Raw genomic sequence first — 21,867 nt, 5'->3', positions numbered from 1 at the left:
AACTCATAAACTTTCTTAAAACATTATTTATTTATTTATTTAATTTATTTATTTATCTATTTTAGTATTTCATTAGTATTAGTGTATTTTATGTGTGGCCTAAGACAATACTTCCACTGTGGCCCAGGGAAGCCAAACGATTGGACACCCCGATATAAAACTTTTTGTCCTGTTACATTAAAATTCATGGCCTTTCACTTTGAATGGATCTTCTGTTCATGAGTAATTTCTTACTATTTCTTGCTAAGCAACCAACATTGGTTGCTGAGAAAATACTTGATTCACTGTCTTATGATGATATTTCAAATATTGATACCATATCAACTAATCACATTTCATTAATATCACCGGGAATCTTATCAGAACTCTCAGAAAATTGGAGATACTTGTCAAGGTTTTTTTCACTTGACTGTTGTCTTTAATGACAAATACTATTAGATGTTTGAAGTGATGAGTGCACTTTGTTCATTTTCAAAAATGTCTGCTGAATACTCAAGTCTTAACCAGTTTATTAGTCATTCTTTCAAATAAAAAACATATTCCATGAAAAAGGCAATTCAGTCAGCTCACAACTCAAACAATTGCACAGTGCTTTTACTTCAGTCTTTATACTGTTTTACACAACAGGAGTGCTTCATGCATGCTTCCCAGTTTGTCACATAAAATATTAATAAGATGTGTATTCGGGGTCAAGATTTAGTAAAATTGATAATTTTTACTGTGAGAGCATGGTGATGAAGAATTGACTGCTAGTACAGTTGGGTGCCACTGCTTTGATTTGGCTCCTTGATAAGGCTTCAGGTGTTTTTTTTTTTTTCCCCACAATTGCTATAGCAAAATTTGTGCTCATGTCCATATGGTGAAAAAGGCAAATAACTCACTAGTATTATGAAAACAATTTTGACCTCTGTAGGGGTATGTGAACCATACTTTGAGAATTATTGATGACTTAATAAGTGATGGAGCTGGGATTCATTCCAGGTGTTTTGTGTGTGTGTGTGTGTGTGTGTGTGTGTGTGTGTGTGTGTGTGTGTGTGTATGTGATGTATAATCCCAGCTCCATCACTTATTTATTTATTTATTTAGGGACGGAGTCTTGCTCTGTTGCCCAGGCTGGGTTGCAGTGGTGTGACCCCTGCTCACTGCAACCTCTGCCTCCCTGGTTCAAGTGATTCTCCTGCCTCAGCCTCCCGAGTAGCTGGGACTACAGGCACACGCCACCACACCTGGCTAATTTTTTTGTAATTTTAGCAGAGACGGAGTTTCACCGTGTTAGCCAGGATAGTCTCAATCTCCTGACCTCGTGATCCGCCTGCCTCGGCCTCCCAAAGTGCTGGGCTTACAAGTGTGAGCCACCGCGCCTGGCCTCCATCACTTATTAACTACATGACCTTGAGCAATTACTCTGATACCAAAATCAGATAAACATAGAAAGCTGCAGACCAGTATTCTTCACAAAACAGGCAAAAAAGGGAAAAAACCCAAAGATGTTTGACATTAGCATTTCTATACTGTCATTGTTATTTTTTAATTTGATGTGTGTGTGTATATATGTGTATATATATATTTTACAGGGCTGTAGAAGAAAGAGGGTTCTAAAGTAGCATTTATAAAAAAGAAAGGTGGCAAAGATGGGATTCTGAAATGACTCGTCATCACGGAATAAGAAAGATGCTTGCCAGAATCCCAAATTGTATTCATAGGCTAAAGGTTTAACTATCCGCAACAGTTTTAGGACTTTTTTTTTTTTTAAGGCAAATGCTAAGCCTGCTGTCTTGTTTTGTAGTTCAGTCAAGTGCATTATTGCTATTGATTCTGAAATATGTATAAATCCTCACTACCCATCAGCGGTCTTCAGATAATGTAGGGGAAGAAAAATCTAGTTGGTAACAATAAACCATGAATGCTTTCCTTGGGTATTTACCAGTTCAAGGAAATTTCAGTGGCAAAACATTTTCCTTCTTTGGTTAGTCTCATTCTTCATGATCTTTGAAAATAAACTCATCTGTAATACATATACACCCATTTCAGAGTAACCTTCACTTAGGAGATTGCTGTTTTTTAATAAGAAAGAAAGCCTGTTAGTACCGTCTGTCATGTTATTCATGCCAAAGAACCAATTGCTTTATGGGAGAAATGGCACATGGGGTTCTTCCATCTGCTGTAATTGATTATTGCTTTCATGTGGTTCCCAAACAATTCCCTCAGTCCCAGCCTCACTTGCCTGTCTGACTAATGCCTCTGTCCTGTTAGTTTTTAATATTTTTTAGTTTTAAATATTAAAAAAAATAAAAATTTCCACCAATTAGGCAAGAATATCTTCATTTTAGAGAATTTTATAAGTAAAGGTACAAATCAGGGAAAACACTAGCTTCACCATCCTGGGATATGTTCATTACTGTCCTTTTTGATGATTAATGGATGCTGCTTTTTTCCTAATTGGCAAAATATTGTATACACATTTCATATTGTGCCTTTTCATTTATTACCAGTATATTTCCCTCCATCAAAAGTATTCTAAAATATTTTAATGACAGCATAACTTTTGTCATTAATATATATCATGCTTTAAAAAAAAAAACTGCATACATTCTAATGTTATTATCAGTTTATAAAATTTATAAATACGCTGTGAAGCACATCCCTTATATTTTATTATTATTTTTCTGATTATACTCTAGTCATTTTGTTGAAGACCTTTAAAGGGGAATGACTGGTTCAGATAGCAATATTTGTCTTTTATAGGGTTCTTGAAGTGAATTGCTAACTTGCTTTCCAAAAGATTGAACCAATTTATTATCATTTTACAAGCATTCAGCCCAGTTGTTCATATCTTCACCAGACATGATACTATGTGAAATGCTTTTAAAACAGAATAAATAACACACATTAGCACATGAACTTCCAGCAAAAGTTTAAATGCTTAGAAATTAAATAGTATAACATACATCACAACTTACCATGTATATCTCTTATTACTAGGAGGGTCCAAACCTGAGCTAGACTTAATGAGTTATCCTTAACCTTCTGGGGGTAGAGTCTTCAAAACAAATTTCTTTCTCTAGGAGTTCTTTGTACTTTCTGAGCCTGTACAGACTTGCTTATGTAGAGTGGGTTGGAGATAAAAAGTTCAGTATGTGTCCTTTTGGTTTTTATATTTTCCTCTCCTTTAGCCCTATGTCTTGGTTCAGTTATATAGAGTAGTTTGGTATATGTGGGTTTTTTTTCTTTATCTTATAAAGCAGATTTGGATAATGTGTGACTGGAAGTTTTGTGTCTGTGTTCCTTGCTAATTTTATGTAAATTTCAGGTGTGCAACGGAGGAACATGGCTCAAGAAACTAATCACAGCCAAGTGCCTATGCTTTGTTCCACTGGCTGCGGATTTTATGGAAACCCTCGTACAAATGGCATGTGTTCAGTATGCTATAAAGAACATCTTCAAAGACAGAATAGTAGTAATGGTAGAATAAGCCCACCTGGTAAGTAATTCTAGTAAAACCCATCTGTATTCGTAAATGAAATACAAGTGGATAGTTCAGTATACCCAATACCTTTTTCTGCTCTCACATTGTATTTATATTACCATATTCATATCAGTAAAATTTCTCATTACACATTCTGATTATAATCAGTAGTGAGGAGTTAGGAATGAGTATCATCACTCATTGAAAATACTGTAAATTCATACCATAATCTTACTTGCTGTGGCTGCGGAATTCTATTACATTATGAAAATAGAGGGGACACCTCAAGTGTCTTGGAAAGTAAGGTAAGAGAGTGATAAAAGAACCTGGGTTCTTTTATCTGGTGTGACTTTTACAGCTCAAGTAGTTGTTGAAAGAGTGGATTATTGATAACCACAGCCCAGTGGACTTTAGAGGAAGCTTTACTCCATTAGGAAGGTGTAGTATTGTGGATTAACTCATAGTAAGGGATATTCAACCCCAGTTCATTAGGGTTTTTTATGCGTTTTTGTGTCAAAGGATATTCTTGGTCTTTTGTTTCAGTAGTTGTGTAAGAAGGATCATGAGAATTCTGAGTGTAAGCTTTGCAAAATAGGAAGTGTTTATTCATTTAGGATAGTTTTCATGTAGGTTAATGCCTGCATATATAGATTTTTGTGGTTAATGAAAGTGTAGGCTATTAGTTCATTTAATATTGTATATGAGATCTTGTCTGTTTCTGTTCAAGCCAAAACCTACAACCGTTTAACTAAAACTCCAAATTTTCTTAAGGCTAAGATCAAATGAGTATAAACTGTTTCAAAATTAAATCATCTACATGTGTAACCTAATGTACTGAGCATAGATTTTAATTCTGAACCTATATTCTTCACTGCTGTGTCATCTTATTTAAATATCTCATTTGTACTGTAGTACTTGGAAGATGTTTTTGAGTTAAAGAATTTGGGCTTGGATGCTATTCAGTCCTAAGAAATAGGAGTTTATTAATGTATACAACTTGTATATGGTTTCCTTCTTGGTTTAAAATTAACATATTTTTCACTGGCAAACCATTGAAAAAATTTTAAGTAAAAATAATGAACCAACATACTACATATTAAAAGAAAATCTCTATACTGTGTTCTGTGGAAAATGGATTTTGATTTTTTTAGATAAGGTCTTAGACTGCTTATTAGCATATAGAATCACTAATAGGAAATGTGGTACTGTTACAGCAACCTCTGTCAGTAGTCTGTCTGAATCTTTACCAGTTCAATGCACAGATGGCAGTGTCCCAGAAGCCCAGTCAACGTTAGACTCTACATCTTCATCTATGCAGCCAAGGTAGGATGTAGTGTCTGAATTATAGTGGGAATGCCAATAAAAACTAAAGAGTATATTCTGTGTTTGATGAATTCTAATGAGGAAAACTGCATAAAGCTACTTTTAGATTAACTGGCCTAAAATTTTATCTGTCTGATTATAACTAGTTAGAAAAAGCGATTTCTTGCTTTTACCTTGGGGGAATCGTGGGTTATCGTTTAAGTCTTAGATTTCTTTTCAGGCATCTTTTGTGTCTTCTTTCTCATAATATATCCTGACCTACTCCTGAAGTCCTTTGGAAGCATGTTAAGTGAAATGTTAGTCTTATTCTGCAAGTATTACTACCTTGTATTAAAAAAAATACAGTCTTGTCACACATTATCTTTGTTTAATATCATGGTGTAGTACTCATATTTGTTTATATTGTACTGTATATATATATATTTTTAACTCTGAAGTCACATCATTTAGAAGCCTGCATACAGCAATACTGGTTTCATTTTTATTCTGCTGTTAGGAACCACTGTATTAAGTTCCTACACTAGGGTTTCTTTTTTCCAATTCATGATAGGAGATGTTCAGTTTTACTAGGCTGGAATATCATTTACAGCTTTGTCTTAGGGTTCTTTAAGCATGTCTTTGTCATGCTAGTTTTCATTTAGTGGATTAATGTGGTACTTGAAATACACAAAGGCAGTAAAATTCTGATTCAAATTGGTCTCTAGTTTTAAAGCTCTATGATTATGTTGTTAAAAAAAAGTACCTCTGTGTTCTCATCTTAATCATCTACTTAGATACGTTGAACTTTTACTGTGTCACATTAGTTAATATTCATGTGTAGAGATCACCTTTTAAAATGAAATGTTTTGCTTTTCTAGCTCTGTATCAAATCAGTCACTTTTATCAGAATCTGTAGCATCTTCTCAATTGGACAGTACATCTGTGGACAAAGCAGTACCTGAAACAGAAGATCTGCAGGGTTTGTATATGAGCTAGCATGTATTTTGTTATTTGAGTGTTATAGGCCAGACGCTATCCTAGGTGCATGTATAAAAAAACTGCCAGCTTAAAATACATAGTTTTCTGTTTTCCCTATGAACACAATCTTTATATTTTTAAGTATTTAATTAACATGTTGGGGAGCCATTTCACACTTACATGTAATTTTATCATCAGCATAAACGTTGCAAATTCAAAATTTATTGTGAAAATATCATTAAATGAACTGTTCTCCTTTACTATTTTGGCCGGTTCAGTCTAAATACTACTCTCTAAGAAAACTGGGGCTGCTGGTTTGAGGGGAATATCTTTCTTTTGTGTTTTAACTCATTATCTGAGAGACTGTGTCCATCTTGCCTGGCAGTTCTGCCCCTTCTTCCCCATGTATGCGGTAGTCACATTCAGTTGCTTGTATTCACAGCATGGTATCTATCGTGTTCTTGCCCATGCTCTTCATATCCCCATTATGTAGCTCAAAATGATCTAGGAAGACTTGAAAATTTGTAGGAAGGCTTTTGTAGTAGGGAGAGAGAATGCGGAGTAGGCCATTTAGAAGGCTATTAAATCTCTGCTTAGTTTGTATTCTAGCAGTGTGTGGAAGTAACGTGGTAATAAGGAAAGATGTCTGGAAAGATAAGCCTAATGAAGAGCAGTGTGTCATTCTACCTGTGGGATGATTTACCAGTGAAACTTCATTGCACGTGGTGTTCACGTGATGGTAACAGATACATCTGCCAATCCTAGTTTAAGTTTGCTAAATTTTTAATTTAGGCCAAGCACAGTGGCTTGTGCCTATAGTCCTACCTACTTGAGAGACTGAGGCAGGAGGATTACTTGAGTCTGGGAGTTTGAGACTAGCCTGGACAACAAAAAATTAGCCAGGTGAGGTGGCACATACCTATAGTCACAACTACTCAGGAAGCTGAGGTGGGAGGATTGCTTGAGCCCAGGAATTCCAGGCTGCGGTAAGCCATGATCATGTCACTGCACTCCAGCCTGGGTGGGCGCCAGAGCACATCCCCCACCCCCGGTCTCAAGAATTAAATACATTTAAATAAGCTAGGTAATTCCTCTTGCTTTTTTTTTTTTTTTCCATACCCAGCAAATACTTGACCCAATTTGCTTGTTTGTGTAGATTTTGCTGTAATGAAAGAATATACTGTGTGGTCAACATAAATATTCTATTCCATCTAGCATATTGTGATAAATTCATAAATGTTTTAAGTGAGTAATTTTTATTTCTTAGTTACATCAAAACATTTAAGGAAGGGCAGAAATGAGGAATATTTTTAAAGAAATAAGGAAAAGACTGGTCATGGTAGCTCATGCCTATAATCCTAGCACTTTGGGAGGCTGAGGTGGGCGGATTGCCTGAGCTCAGGAGTTCAAGCTCAGCTTGGGCAATAAGGGAAAACCCCATCTCTACAAAAAATACAAAAAATTAGCTGGGCGTGGTGGCACACAGCTGTAGTCCCAGCTTTTCGGGAGGCTGAGGCATGAGAATTGCTTGAACTGGGAGGCAGAGGTTACAGTGATCCAGGATCATGCCACCGCCCTCCAGCCTGGGCGACAGAGTAAGACTCTCAGTAAATAAATGAATAAGAAATCTCAAGATTTAGTTATTTACCAGACATAGGAAATGAGACAAGGGTATTGTCAAAGCTTTCAGTTTTATCATAGTGGCAGCGGTGTAGTTAGTTGCTTTTTAGATAGGGAAGCTGAACAAGGTGATTTGGTTAGACAAAGTTTTAGGTATAGTGAGTTTTAAATGATCAAATTTCAAAGTTGAAAAAAGCTCATTTGGAGATTGTATAGGTAGTAGGTATTTAAGTGTGTGTAGTAGTCGGTATTATGCCTGAAATTTAGAAGCCCTTGTCATAGGTTGAAAAATGAAGAGTTTAAACACAAGGGGGTAAGCAGGAGGATGAGCCAGCAAAGGAGCTGAGGAAGAAACCATCTAGATCCTGGTTAGTTTTGGGTCATAGTTGCCGAAGGATAATTTCAAGAAGCAAAGATTACATGACAGTTTTGAGCAGTTTTGACAGAGATAGGAAGGAAGAAAACAGGATGCTAATCATGAAGATGTTCTTTATGTCTTATGATAGAACAAATTTTAAAATGTTGGCGGTGAAAAAAATGTATAAAGCTTAAGAATACAATAGTACTTACAGAAGTCTGACAAAGAATAAAGGTCATAGATTGGCAGACTATCATAATACATATGAAGTGTTTTTATACCATTTGTGTATAAAAGTGTTTTTATTTACATTTGTGGTATATGGAAAACAATACTGTTTTCTCCACTTAGCCCTGAGTATATCACTTCAAAAGGTGGTCCTGATGCCATATTAGGAGAAATTGTATAGGCCCCATTTTTCGTACATGATTTGAATGATTTTAGGTTAAAAGTACTTAGGTACTTTTAAAGGTACTTAGGTTTTAAAGGTACTTACAAGTTAATACTTTAAAAAAAAGATGACTTTTAGGTTAAAAGAAAACTATAATTGAAGCATTTTGGTACACTCTAAAATTGTTGTAGAATACGCTTAAATTTGGTCAACCTCTTAGTCCCTCAGATCTTGAGTCATAGTAGAAAAATACTGAATTTGGATTCATAAGTTCTGTTTTCCTATCTTGATATGCCTGCTTAACTTCACTGAGCCTTACTTTCATTACTCTTAAAAGAGAATGATAAGTATGTCCCTCTTACCGGGTATTAAAAGATACTGAGATAATGGAGGTTGGATGAGCTTTGTAAGCTGCAGAAGGTATTCTTTATATTGCCTAAGTGATTTGGGAGTTGTAGGAGGCCTAGAGTAAGAGAATTTTGAAGCTTTCCAACACTAGAATGATGTCATATGTTAAGCTGGTAAGGTCTACATCACTGAAGCATTCTAGGAAAAATGAGTTGATGTTAGGGAACGTATAGAGGGGAATTCTGTGCTAAGTGGCAGGATGAACTAGAATTCTCAGGCTCTTTCCTACTCTGGGGGTTTCTGACTTTATACAAAGCTGAATTGTCAAATCATTGGTTCAAGAAATCAGAGGGGGAACAGTCTCTTTGGACTGATTTAGGAAGGCTGTATAGGTTTAAAAAATCAGGCAGTTCTTCTGATTCTAAAGAATGAGTGAGAATAGCCAAAGCTATCTTGAAAAAGAACAAAGTTGGAGGACTAACAATTACTGGCTTCAAAATTGAATACAAGCTACAGTAATCAAGACTGTGTTGTACCAGCATGAGGATAGTCATAAAGGTAAGTGGAATAGAATTGAGAGTCCAGAAATAAGCTCTTATTATATTTATGGGCAATTGACTTTCAACAATGGTGCCAAAATCATTTGATGGGAAAAGAATAATCTTTTAAACAAATGATTCAGGAACAACCTCATATTCACATTCAAAAGAATGAATTGGACTCCTGCCTCATACCATATGCAAAAATTCACCCGAAATACATCAAAGACCTGAAACAAATATAAGAGAACTATAAAACTCTTAAAACAGGTATAAATTTTTGTGATCTTGGTTTAGGCAGTGGTTTCTTAGATATGACACCTTAACCACCAGCAACCAAAGAAAAGATAGATAAATTGAGCTACATCAAAATAAAGATTTTCACTTAAAAGAGTGGAAAAACAGCTAGGCGCAGTGATTTATGCCTGTAATCCCAGCACGTTGGGAGGCCAAGGTGGGCAGATCACTTGAGCTCAAGAGTTTGAGACCAGCCTGGGCAACATGGCAAAACCCCGTCTGTACAAAAAATAGCCGAGTGTGGTGGTGCTCGCTTGTAGTCCCAGCTACTGGGGAGGGAGGCTGAAGTGGGAGGATCACTTGAGCCTGGGATGTTGAGGCCTCAGTGAACTGTTAACGCACCACTGCACTTCAGCCTGGGTGACAGAACGAGACCCTCTCTCAAAAAATAAGATTGAAAAACCAGCCTATAGAATGAGAGAAAAATACTTGCAAATCATATATGTGATAAGAATACATAAAGAAATAATTACAATTCAACAACAGAAAACCCATTTTAAAAATAAGCAAAGGATTTGAATAGACATTGCTCCAGAAAATATATACAAGTTTGCAGTAAACACATTGAAAGATGCTCAACAGGGCCGGGCACAGTGGGTCACATCTGTAATCCCAGCACTTTGGGAGGCCGAGGCAGGCGGATCACCTGTAGTCAGGAGTTGGAGACCAGCCTGGCCAACATGGTAAAACCCCATCTCTACTAAAAATACGAAAATTAGCAGGGCGTGATGGCATGCGCCTGTAGTCCCAGATACTTGTGAGGCTGAGGCAGAGGAGAATTGCTTGAACCTCGGAGGTGGAGGTTGCAGTGATCTGAGATTGTGCCACTGCACTCCAGCCTGTGCAACAGAGCAAGACTCCATCTCAAAAAAAAAAAAAAAAAAAAAAACTCAACATCATCAAATATTAGGGAAATGGAAGTCATAAGGCACCACTTCATACCCACTCACGTGGCTCTAATCAATGACTAAGTATTGTCAAGGATGTAGAAAAACTGGAGCCCTCCTGCCTTGGTGGGGGTTTCAAATGATGCCAGATATTCTGGAAAACAATCTGCTAGCTCCACAAAAAATTAAAAAGAATTGTTATATGACCCAGCATTTTGCTCTTGATTCCTGGGAGAATTGAAAATGTATGTCCACACAAAAACTTGTACACAAATGTTCGTAGCAGCATTATCCGTAATAAATAGAAACTACTCAGATGGCTGTAAATAGATGATTGGATTTAAAAAATGTGGTATATCCATATAGTAGAATATTCAGCCACAAAGAGAAAGGATATTCTGATACATGCCACAGCATGAATGATCCTTGAAAATATGCTGAATAAAGGAAGCTAGGTACAAAAGGCTACATGTTGTATGACTTTATTTATATAGAATGTCTAAAATAGGCTAGTCATACAGAAAGATTAGTGGTTGCCAGAAACTGGGAAGTGGGGAGTAATTGCTAATGAGTAGAGTTTTCCTTTAATGTGACTTAAATGTTCTGAAAGTAGATAGTGGTGATGGTTTTATAACTTTGTGAATATAATAAAAACCACTGAATTGTATACTTTTTAAAGGGTGAATTTTATGGTATGTGAATTATATTTCCTCACCACCCCAAGACAGCTTTTGCTGGAGGATAACTTGTGAGTGCAAATGCATATAGGTAGGAAAAATGAAATTTGAGAAAGAGTGAAAAGACCCGTTGCTGAAGTGGGCAGTTCAGGCAGTTATATGTTGAAACTAAAGCTAGAAAGGTTGTTTGGAATTTGATAAGGTATTCTTTGGTCTTGAAACTCACATAAAAACTGAGGAAACTGGATAATTTCTGGGAATCATAGACTTTTAAAAATAGTACTATATCATCTTGTCCGTGAATTCATTTGGTTGGTGACTGTTGAAATTCAGGTTGTCAGCTATTAGTTTCAGGTAAGCTGAGGTTACCTTAGCCTCATGGGTACATAATCAATCAACATTTATTGGTCCCACATTTTAGCTGTAGCATATAAGCTTTTAAATAGCCTTCCGATCCTTCACTATAAAGACTGTGCATTTGCCTCAGTTAAAAAGAAACCATTCGCCACCTTTGGGGCTTTAGGGTTAAAACTGTGAAATGTCTTTTGAGATATGCAGTAGCATTTGTATGCGTAGAAGATAGATGTATTTTCACTTCTCCATTTCCAGTTCCCATTCAAATTTGTGTCTCAGTAGTTAAACCAGTTTTGTTAAAACTATAATCTTGTGATAGTGTTACTGCCATTAAATGGGTCTTTTTGAATATCAGACTGTTTTTGGAGAACAGGTTAGATATTATGGCTTATAGATTTCAAAACCAATAAATACAATAGGTTCATTTCTGATTGCAAACTAAGCTGTTTTTTAGTTTATATGCATAGCCAGATAGGCTTATCTGATACTGTTGTAGGAGCTGGGGATAAACAGTAAACAAGATACTCAGCCCCTGCCCTCTTGGAGCTTACATTCTAGGAATGTTTATTCATTGAAAATAAAAGGTTTGATGTGTCTGTATTCTGTTTCAAAAATAATATGTTCACAGGGTATTACTAGAACTGTCTCCTGTCTGGTTTCAGCATGTCTGAGTGGAGTAACATGCTATAGAGTTTGTCATTAGCACACATTTACTTGTTTGTGGTATTTGCCTTTTGTCATCTTTTGTTAAAATATGAGATAATGATGTTAACATAAGCAGGTTAGAGTCACAGTAAATGTCTGAGCATGTATTATGTGTCGTTCACTGTGATGGGACTGGAGATTCAGATGGGGAATAAGGTAACCATCCTTCTTCTCAACGGCCTTACAGTGTAGTTGGGGAAATGAGGCACATGTAGGTAAGTAATTCAGTTCAACAGATACTTATTGTTGAGTGCCTGCTATGTGGTTGGAAACACTGGGATAGGCACTGATAATGGGATAAATAGGACAGATGTCTCCTGTCAAAGAATTCAAAGTTAAACCAGGTTAAGCCAGTGAGGGAATTTTAATATGAAAAGTGCTATACATAGTAGGGTTTCCCACCCCAAAGTTGTGGGAGAGGCAGTGGAGGAAGAGCTGATTATGTAAGTTTAAACAAGAAAAACAAGTTAGAGTTAGCCTGGTAAAAAGAGGGACAGAAGGGGCATAGAAAGAGTATTTTGTATGGAAATCACAACTTACCCAAGAGCCCAGAGGCAAGAGAATTTGATACGTCCAGGGAAACTGCAAGTACTTCCGTATGGCTGAATCATGGAGTACCATTGAGGAATAGTGAGAGATGAGGCTAGAGAAAGAAGGATGAAGAAAATCATGAAAGACCTCTGGGCTTTATCCTGGGAGTTAGTTGGGAGCCATTGAAGAATTCTAAGTATCAGAGGGAACACCATTAGATTTTCACTTAAGGCACATGATTGGGTGCAATGTGTGAAGCATGGATGGAAGAGGGAACTTGTGAGGTATCCGGTGTTTGGAAAGGTGTTAAGGAAAATCAGAGTGAGAAGCTACAGAGAATTGAGATAAGGAAAGGGTATTTGACCTTGATCTTGAAAAAGAAGAGGACCTAGATCAAATGGGGAAAAAAAGGAAACCCTTTGGAATAGATTATAAGAAGTGTGAGCAAAGGTACATGGCGTATTCCCAGTGTAGATTAATGGAGAGTGGATTTCTGGGGAAAGTCTAGCTGGTGATGAAACTGAAGAGGTTAAGAATTTGATCCATGGCAAATTCCACCATTTTAGAGCAAAATGACATGTCTGCAAGGTCATATTACATGATTCTGACTCTGGCAGCAGCGTTTATGAGGGCCAGAGTGGTTAGCAACGGGAGGGAGTCATGTTAAGATTTCAGAGCAGTAATTTAACCCAAATCTTTGTAAATCTGGCTTTGGTTTCCATACATAAATGCATCAACTTACTATCTTATAACATTTTAAAGCTTCTTTGCTTCAATTTGCCTTATGTCTAACATTTAAAGTGCTTTATGTGAAACATTCTGGGAACTTTAAACATACTTAATATTCCACAGAATCTTGGTTTCACCTTTTCCCTCCTTGTTCTCTGAGAAACCTATGTCATTCTGACCCCGAACAATATTAAGAAGTATGCATATGGCTATTTTCTTGCACACTCCCTTAGAATATTCAAGTAGTATTTGTTTATGTGCCTTTTATTGATTAAATATGTAGTTACTAGAAAAATTAGAAAATACAGTTAAAACCTAAAGAAGAAAGTCTGTAAAACCACTGTTAATATATCATTACATGTTCTAGATTATTTTCTAGATAGAAATGCATTATTTATGCATTTTCTATACATAAATTTAACAAAAAGGGGTCATATTTTTGTAAACAACCTTGTAATTAAATGACTAGTTTCCTGTGCTAGTTAATTCATCAGTATCCTCTGAATGATAGACTGGGGGGGTGAGATAAGGAATAGCAAAATCTTACAGAATAATTAAATTTTGCCACCTTCCTATTTTTGTCAGCTTCAGTATCAGACACGGCACAGCAGCCATCTGAAGAGCAAAGCAAGTCTCTTGAAAAACCAAAACAAAAAAAGAATCGCTGTTTCATGTGCAGGAAGAAAGTGGGACTTACTGGTAAGGACCTAAATCAGATGTTTAAAATTAAGATACTGTTTTATAGTAATGCATAGCTTACTATTATTGACTTCAATTAAGATTGTTCCTGTTCCCTTGAGAGCTAATACTGGATATACTTCAGCTTCTGAATTTTCTTAAGGAAATAAAAATAGCTTTGATTATACACCTAAAAGTGAAATGAATAGCTTTTTTAAAGAAAAAAAAAAGTTTATTTCAGTTGAATTTAGAAATATTAGACAAGTAAGGTTAGTGTGCCAGATTCTGTGAAAGGTCAAAGATGTGGCTCCTGCTTTCAAGGAGAGAATATTTTGAAGTACTTAGTAAACTGGAAGTACTTTCTGTATATAAAATAGGGCTAACCATACATTGTTGTGTGGGTTCAGTGAGTTAAGACATGTAAGCAGTTAGCCCAGCCCAGTGCTGCCACACAGTAAGTAATCAATATATGTTGGCTACTGTAACATAGCTATCAGATGCAGATGGTGGTGGGAGGGAGAAAAAAATGTTCAAAAGCATTTAGCAAAGAAAGTACATGAAGTGCAGTCAGATTGCTCTGGGAATTCAGGGATGAGAGTAACTAATTTACAATTAAAAATGGTGGTTCTTAGAGGCCCAGCAAGGAAAGGATCATGAAGGCAGAATGTTTCAGCGTGTCTTGAACAGTGAGTAGGACCTATAATTGATGGAAATAGGGGCATTTCAGGCAGAAAGAATAACTTGAAGAAAATGAATAGGGCATGTGCAGGAACCATAAATAGGGGAATGTTGCTGAATAGCACATAATATGTGAACAAGAGTGTTGTGTACTGCAATCCAACAGGAATAAAGAAATAAGACTAAAAACATATACAGTTGACCCTTGAACAACATGGGACTGTTGTAGGGGTTCACTTATAGTTTTTTCTAATATATTGGAAAATTTTTTGGAGATTTGCGCAAATTGGAAAAAACTCACAGATGAACTGTATAGCCTAGAAATATATGTTTTTATTAAGAAAAGTTAGACAAGTCTTGAATGTGTAAAACATGTGTAGATACTTGTGTATTTTATCATTTGCTACCACAAAATATGCACAAATCTGGTAAAAAAATTAAAATTTTATCAAAACTTGCTTATACAAATGCAGATCATACATGAAGCCATTCAGTCGAAAAATGTAAACAAATGTAAAGCAGTATTAAGCGATAGTGGCAAAAAGTTACTGTAGTATATACTGTACTTCTCTAATAATTTCATAGCCACCTCCTATTGCTATTGCAGTGAGTTCAGGTGCTGCAAGTATCCACTTAAAATGCTATGCATTTTAATCGTCACTGATCACCTCTGTTTCAGCAGTTTGTCTCTGTAGTAAATTGCCTACCACAGTAAAAGGTAATCTCTTATGGTTCTCATGTATTTTTCATCGTGTTTAATACCATACTGTAAACTTTGAATAATACCATAAGACTCGTACAAAGTGCCACTAGTGATACTGGAAGTGCTCCCAAGAAGAAGAGAAAAGTCTGACATTACAAGAAAAAGTTGAATTGCTTGGTATTACCATAGATTAATGTCTGCAGCTGCTATTCTGCCATTTCAAGTCAAAATGAATGATGTCTGCCATTTCAGTATAAATGAATTCATTGTAAGGATTATTGTTTTAAAAAAAAGGAAATTTGTGAAGCCGTCTCTGCAGCTATGCCAGCAGGCACAAAAACCTTGTACTTTTTTGTGCAATACCTTTTTATTTTGTATTGACAAGGCAGCTTTTATGTGGGTGCAGGATTGCTGTAAAGAAAGGCATACTATGATTGAAGAAAAAGTGAAGTCATTACGTGACAACTTTTAGATTCTAAAACTGGAGATTTCAATGCCAGCAAAGGATAGTTTGATTTTTTTTTTTTTTTTTTTTTGAAATGGAGTCTTGCTCTGTCATCCAGACTGGAGTGCAGTGGCACTCTCTTGGCTCACTGCAACTCCTGGGTTCAAGCAATTCTCCTGCCCCACCCTCCCAAGTAGTTGTGATTACAGGTTGTGTGCCACCATGCCTGGCTAATTTTTGTATTTCTTTAGTAGAGACAGGGTTTCACGACATTGGCCAGTTTGGTCTCAAAAACTCCTGACCTCAGGTGATCTGCCTACCTCAGCCTCCCAAAGTGCTGGGATTATAGATTGGAACTGCCCCACCTGGCTGGTTTGGTAATTTTAGAACAAGGTTTGGCTTAAAAAAAGTCAAGATAACAGGAGAAACAGCTTCTGCCAAAAAAGAGGCAGCGGGTTCCCAAACTACTTTAAGAAAGTTTCCAAACTATATAAAGTTGTTGGAGAAAGAGTATCTGCCTGAACAAGTTTTTAATGCAGACAAAAGTGCCCTATTCTGAAAGAAAAAGGTCACAAAGACATTTATAAATAAGGAAGAAAAGTGAATACTAGTACTTAAGGCAGGAAGAGATAGTCTAACTTTACTGTTTTGCGCAAATGCAATTGGGTTTATGATCAGGACTGCCCTTACCTGTAAAGCTGCTAACCCGAGTCTTGAAGGGAAAAAGATAAACACCAGCGGGGCCAGTCTTTTGGTTATACAACAAGAACACCTAAACAATATGAACCCTTTCTCGTAATTGGTTACATTAATGTTTTGTCCCTGAAATCAGAAAGTACCTTGCCAGTAAGGGACTGCCTTTCGAAGTTGTTGGGCTTTGTTTTGTTTTTTTTGTTTGTTTTTGAGATGGAGTTTCACTCTTGTCACCCAGGCTGGAGTGCAGTGGCACAATCTCCGCTCACTGCAACCTCCTCCTCCTGGGTTCAAGCGATTCTCCTGCCTCAGCCTCCCTGGTAGTTGGGATTACAGGCGTACTCCACCATGCCCAACTAATTTCTTTGTATCTTTAGTAGAGATAGGGTTTCACCCCGTTGGCCAAGCTGGTCCCAAACTCCTGATCTCAGGTGATCCGTCCACCTCAGCCTCCCAAAATGCTGGAATTACAGGCATGAGCCACAGCTCCTGGCCTAAAGTTGTTTTGATATTGGACAGTTGCCCCTGGCCACCCAGAACCTCATGAGTTCAGCACTGAAGGTGTCGAAGTGATATGCTTGCCCCCAGAGAAGCATCTCTAATTCGGTCACTACGTCAGGGGTCATAAAGACCTTTCAGGCTCATTACACATGGTACTCTATGGAAAAGATTGTCAGTGCTATGGAAGAGAACCCCAATAGAGGGAACATCATACCATTGAAGATACCATTATTGTTTAGAAAAAGATGTGAAAGCTATCAAGCCTGAAACAAATTCTTGCAGGAGAAAACTGTGTCCAGATGTTGTGCGTGACTTCACAGTATGGAAATCATGGTAGAGATTGTGGATATGGCAAGAAAGGTTGGGGGTTAAGGATTTCAAGATAGGGATCTTGGAGACATTCAGGAGCTAATAGACACCAAACCAGAAGAATTAACAGAAGATGACTTGATGGAGATGCCTGCTTCCAAACCACTGCCAGACAGTGAGGAAGAAGACATAGGAAAAGCAGTGCCAGAAAACAAATTGACGCTAGACAGTCTGACAGAAGGGGTCTGATTATTCAAGACTGCTTTTCACTTCTTTTGCAACATGGGCTCTTCTGTGATACCAGAACTAAAACTAAAGCAAATGGTGGAAAAAGGATGTCGGTACCATGTAGAAACATTTTTAGAGAAACAAAAAAGCAGGAAAGTCAGAAATTACATTGTATTTCCATAAAGTTACACCAAGTATGTCTGCATCTCCAGCCTCCCCTTTTACCTTCTTCACTTCTGCTAACCCTGAGACAGCAAGACCAACCCCTCTTCTACCTGTTCAATGTGAAGACAAGGATGAAGTCTTTTATGATGATCGACTTTCACTTAATGAATAGTAAATATATTTTCTCCTCGTGATTTTCTTAATAACATTTCCTTTTCTCTAGCTTACTGTTATTAGAATACATTATATATTAATAATATAAAATACAAACATATAACACAAAATATATGTTAATCAACTATTTATGTTACCAGTAAAGCTTCTGGTTAATAGGCTATTAATAGCTCAAGTTTTGGGGAAACATAAAATTATACATGGATTTTTGACTTGTAGAGGGGTCTGCATGCCTAAACCTGGCATCCTTCAAGGATCAACTGTACTGTAGTTAGTTGGAAAGTAGTTGCAGCTATAGATGGTTAAAATGTATTATTGACTATGTGCCAGGCATTGTGCTGAATACATTGCATAAAAATTGAACTTACAGAAAACAGTAGGTAAGATTTTCAGCGGAGCTTTGCTTTAGGAAGATTATTTCTGGTTAAGGAATGGGTTGGAGATGAAAAAGAAAGGAAGTTAGAGTTTAATATCAAAGATACTTCAAGATCAGGCATAGTGGCCCACTCCTGTAATCCTAGCACTTTGGGAGGCCAAGGTGAGAGGATTGCTTGAGGCCAGGAATTCGAGCCCAGCCTGGGCAACATAATGAGACCTCATCTTTAAAAGAGAAAATTTAAAAAGATGTTTCAGATTTACCCATACCTTAGCACATGTATATTTAAAGAATACAAATATGGCCCAGTGCAGTGACTCACACCTGTATTCCCAGCACTGGGAGGCCAAGGCGGGAGGATCACCTGAGGCCAGGAGTTCAAGACCAGCCTGGACTACATAGTGAGACTCAGTCTCTACAAAAAAATTTTAAAAATTAGCTGAGCATGATGGCATGTACCTGTAGTCCCAGCTACTCAGAAGGCTGAGGTGGGAGGATTGCTTGAGCCCAGGAGGTCGAGGCTGCAGTGAGCTATGATTGCACCACTTCATACTAGCCTGAGTGATAGAGTGAGACCCTGTGTCAAAAAAAAAAAGTGTGTGTGTGTGTGTGTGTGTATAGCCCCCAGAGAAGCAATATATATATAAGCAATATATATAAGCAAATATATATACACTATATATACATATAAGACATTTAAATATATATATATTTAATATTAAAGATAGCCTTTCTAGGGCTGGGCGCAGTGGCTCATGCCTGTAATCCCAGTACTTCGGGAGGCTGAGGCAGGCGGATCACAAGGTCAGGAGACCTAGGCCATCCTGGGCAACATGGTGAAACCCAGTCTCTACTAAAAATACAAAAATTACCTGAGTGTGGTGGCGTGCACCTGTAGTCCCAGCTACTCGGGAGGCTGAGGCAGGAGAATGGCTTCAACCCAGGAGGCAGAGATTGTGGTGAGCTGAGATCGTGCCACTGCACTCCAGCCTGGCGACAAAGTGAGATTCCGTCTCAAAAAGAAGAAGAAGAAGAAAAAAGCCTTTGTAAATCTCACAAACCCTCAGACTTCATGATTAGAAGGGTGAGATTTAGTAATTTTCATCTTGTCCAATTTGTCAGTCTAATACTGTTTGTTGTTTACTTCATTTTTAATTCATTATTATTAAGTTACAAATATGTCTTTGAAGTTAAAAATGTGGCAATGGAGGTTAACATCAAATATTAGTGTTTAAAATATTGATTCCTGTGGTCCATTTCCAACAATTGTATCATACCATAAAATTCTAATTTGGGGGATTAGGACCAGTTTTTATTTAAAGACTGGCCGCACCCATTACATCTTGATTTTGGCTTTAACTCCAGGCATTTTCTTAAAATTAAGTAGCATTTATTGTGTGTTTTACCATATGTTCAGCATTAAATTCATTCCTCATTTAATCCTTACTTATTATTATTCCAAAATTACAGATGCAGAAACTCAGGCTAAGAGAGGCGAATTTGCCTTCATTATTCGTCAGTAGGTTCACACTGAGGCAGTCAGATTCTAGATCCCATGCTCTTTACTTCTCAACCGCAGTACAGTTCACATCTCCATTGGAGGTTAGCAGAGTAAAGCAAATATTGAAGCTGTGTTCTTTGTTAACAGTTCTTTCAGAGGCATTATTTGATCTTTCTTAAATAAATGCCAAGACTGCCTTCTGACAGTGGGCTTATTCTCACATTGTAGTGTCTGGATTTAAAAAATGTTTTACATTTTCAACCTTGCAACTGTGTTTTTGTTAAGAAGTAATTGTTGCCATATCACAGGTGAAGAAACCAGCTCAGAGGAGACTTGCACTGGGGCAAACCTACGTTTGTAGATAGGAACAAGAAATGAAGCTCTCAGGTAGTGAATAAGAATGTAGTTTGTGAGACAGTGTATTTAGAATGATTCTTTAGTTTACATTGCTGCCCTAAATATATTGTGCTGTTCAGTATTAAGTATGCCGAAGACCTTAATCAACTCATGTATGTGTATTACTCCATTTTCAGGGTTTGAATGCCGGTGTGGAAATGTTTACTGTGGTGTACACCGTTACTCAGATGTACACAATTGCTCTTACAATTACAAAGCTGATGCTGCTGAGAAAATCAGAAAAGAAAATCCAGTAGTTGTTGGCGAAAAGATCCAAAAGATTTGAACTCCTGCTGGAATACAAAATCCTTGAGCATCTGCAAACTAAAAATTGACTTGAGGTTTTTTTTTTCCTAGTCATTGGGAATGTAGAGCAGTGTGTCTTGCATGTCATCGGAAGAATAGATTTTTGTTTTGGTTTTGTTTTGGTTTTGTTTTGAAAATGACTCTGAACATTTATTTCCATTGCAGTTTCTGTGGCTGAGAAGACTTAAACTTTACAAGTATTATCCTTTTAAGATCATTTTAATTTTAGTTGAGTGCAGAGGGCTTTTATAACAAATGTGCAGAAATTTTGGAGGGCTGTGATTTTCCAGTATTAAACATGCATGCATTAATCTTGCAGTTTATTTTCTCATTGTGTATGTATATATCGCTTTTCTCTGCAGCACGATTTCTCTTTTGATAATGCCCTTTAGGGCACAACTAGTTATTGGTAACTGAATGTATCTTAATCATTATGGCTGCTTCTGTTTTTTCATTAACAAAGGTTATTCATATGTTAGCATATAGTTTCTTTGCACCCACTATTTATGTCTGAATCATTTGTCACAAGAGAGTGTGTGCTGATGAGATTCTAAGTTTGTGTGTTTAAACTTTTTTTTGAGTGAGGGAAGAAAAAGCTGTATGCATTTCATTGCTGTCTACAGGTTTCTTTCAGATTATGTTCATGGGTTTGTGTATACAATATGAAGAATGATCTGAAGTAATCGTGCTGTATTTATGTTTATTCACCAGTCTTTGATTAAATAAAAAGGAAAACGAGAATGTTCCCTTGTGTTACTTTTTCTCTTATTCTTTCTGGTAGTTAATTTTATTTTTTGGTCTTTTAGTTTTCTGCTTTCCTCATTTTGTAAGATAACTACCATTATTTGTCTCGCATCTATTTGTGACTAAGCTAATGATCATAAATTGTAATTTTGTATTCCTCTGAATTGAAGACCTCAGCATATCTTCAAAGGCAAGCACTCCTCTCTGTTACTTAAATGTATTTTTTAGTCCTTGTCTGATTCCCTTTTCTACACTGTCATACTGAATTAACATCTAATAGAAGCTTTTTCTTGTAGGATTAGAGAAATTTTAAGAGTATAATTCAAGCTGCAGGGCAGTTGTAGAATTGTCGAGTAGAAAGACCCTGTGAAAGATCATTTGTCCTGTGGTTTTCAAATGTGTCTGGTAGCCAAACATTTTTAAACATGAAATGTCATATGAAACAGATGAAGGCAATAATTTACAATATAAATTTCTCAGTTTAAAATTATTGGCATGTTCTATTTAAACAATGGTTTAATTATCAAAATCTGTAAATTGATCACATTAACAGATTATAAAGAGAATAAACTGTTACAACTATCTTAATAGATTCAGGTAAAGTAATAGAATTTAACACCCATTCGTGATAAGAAAAATTAAACTTGATAAATTAAGACTGAAAGGAATTTCCTTAAGCTGATAGTTCTGTGTGAAATAAACTAGCCAAACAAACTCAAAACCAAGCATCAATTAAAAAGAGGAAACTTCCTTTTAAAGTCAGAAACAAAGATGACTGCCCACTATTA

The 21,867-nt window shown here is 36.7% G+C and overlaps 1 protein-coding gene across 8 annotated transcripts in view; it reads left to right on the top strand.

The window, feature by feature from the left end:
* ZFAND6 (zinc finger AN1-type containing 6) overlaps window positions 1-21,087 on the top strand; it is an 82,587-nt gene extending 61,500 nt beyond the window's left edge. For all 8 annotated transcript variants that reach the window (XM_017886825.1, XM_017886826.1, XM_017886822.1 and 5 more), the window contains 5 exons: window positions 3,311-3,481; window positions 4,681-4,789; window positions 5,647-5,747; window positions 13,768-13,881; window positions 20,167-21,087. In XM_017886825.1, coding sequence (XP_017742314.1) covers window positions 3,328-3,481; window positions 4,681-4,789; window positions 5,647-5,747; window positions 13,768-13,881; window positions 20,167-20,315 — 627 coding nt within the window. In that variant the 5' untranslated portion in view covers window positions 3,311-3,327 and the 3' untranslated portion in view covers window positions 20,316-21,087. The remainder of the gene's footprint in view (window positions 1-3,310; window positions 3,482-4,680; window positions 4,790-5,646; window positions 5,748-13,767; window positions 13,882-20,166) is intronic.
* Window positions 21,088-21,867: the final 780 nt, after the last annotated feature.

The sequence above is a fragment of the Rhinopithecus bieti genome, unplaced genomic scaffold (genome assembly GCF_001698545.2).
Source record: "Rhinopithecus bieti isolate Rb0 unplaced genomic scaffold, ASM169854v2 scaffold_15087, whole genome shotgun sequence".
In the NCBI taxonomy this organism is placed as follows: domain Eukaryota; kingdom Metazoa; phylum Chordata; class Mammalia; order Primates; family Cercopithecidae; genus Rhinopithecus; species Rhinopithecus bieti.
Note: the sequence above shows the minus strand (reverse complement) of the source record. Positions and strands in the feature narration are given on the sequence as shown.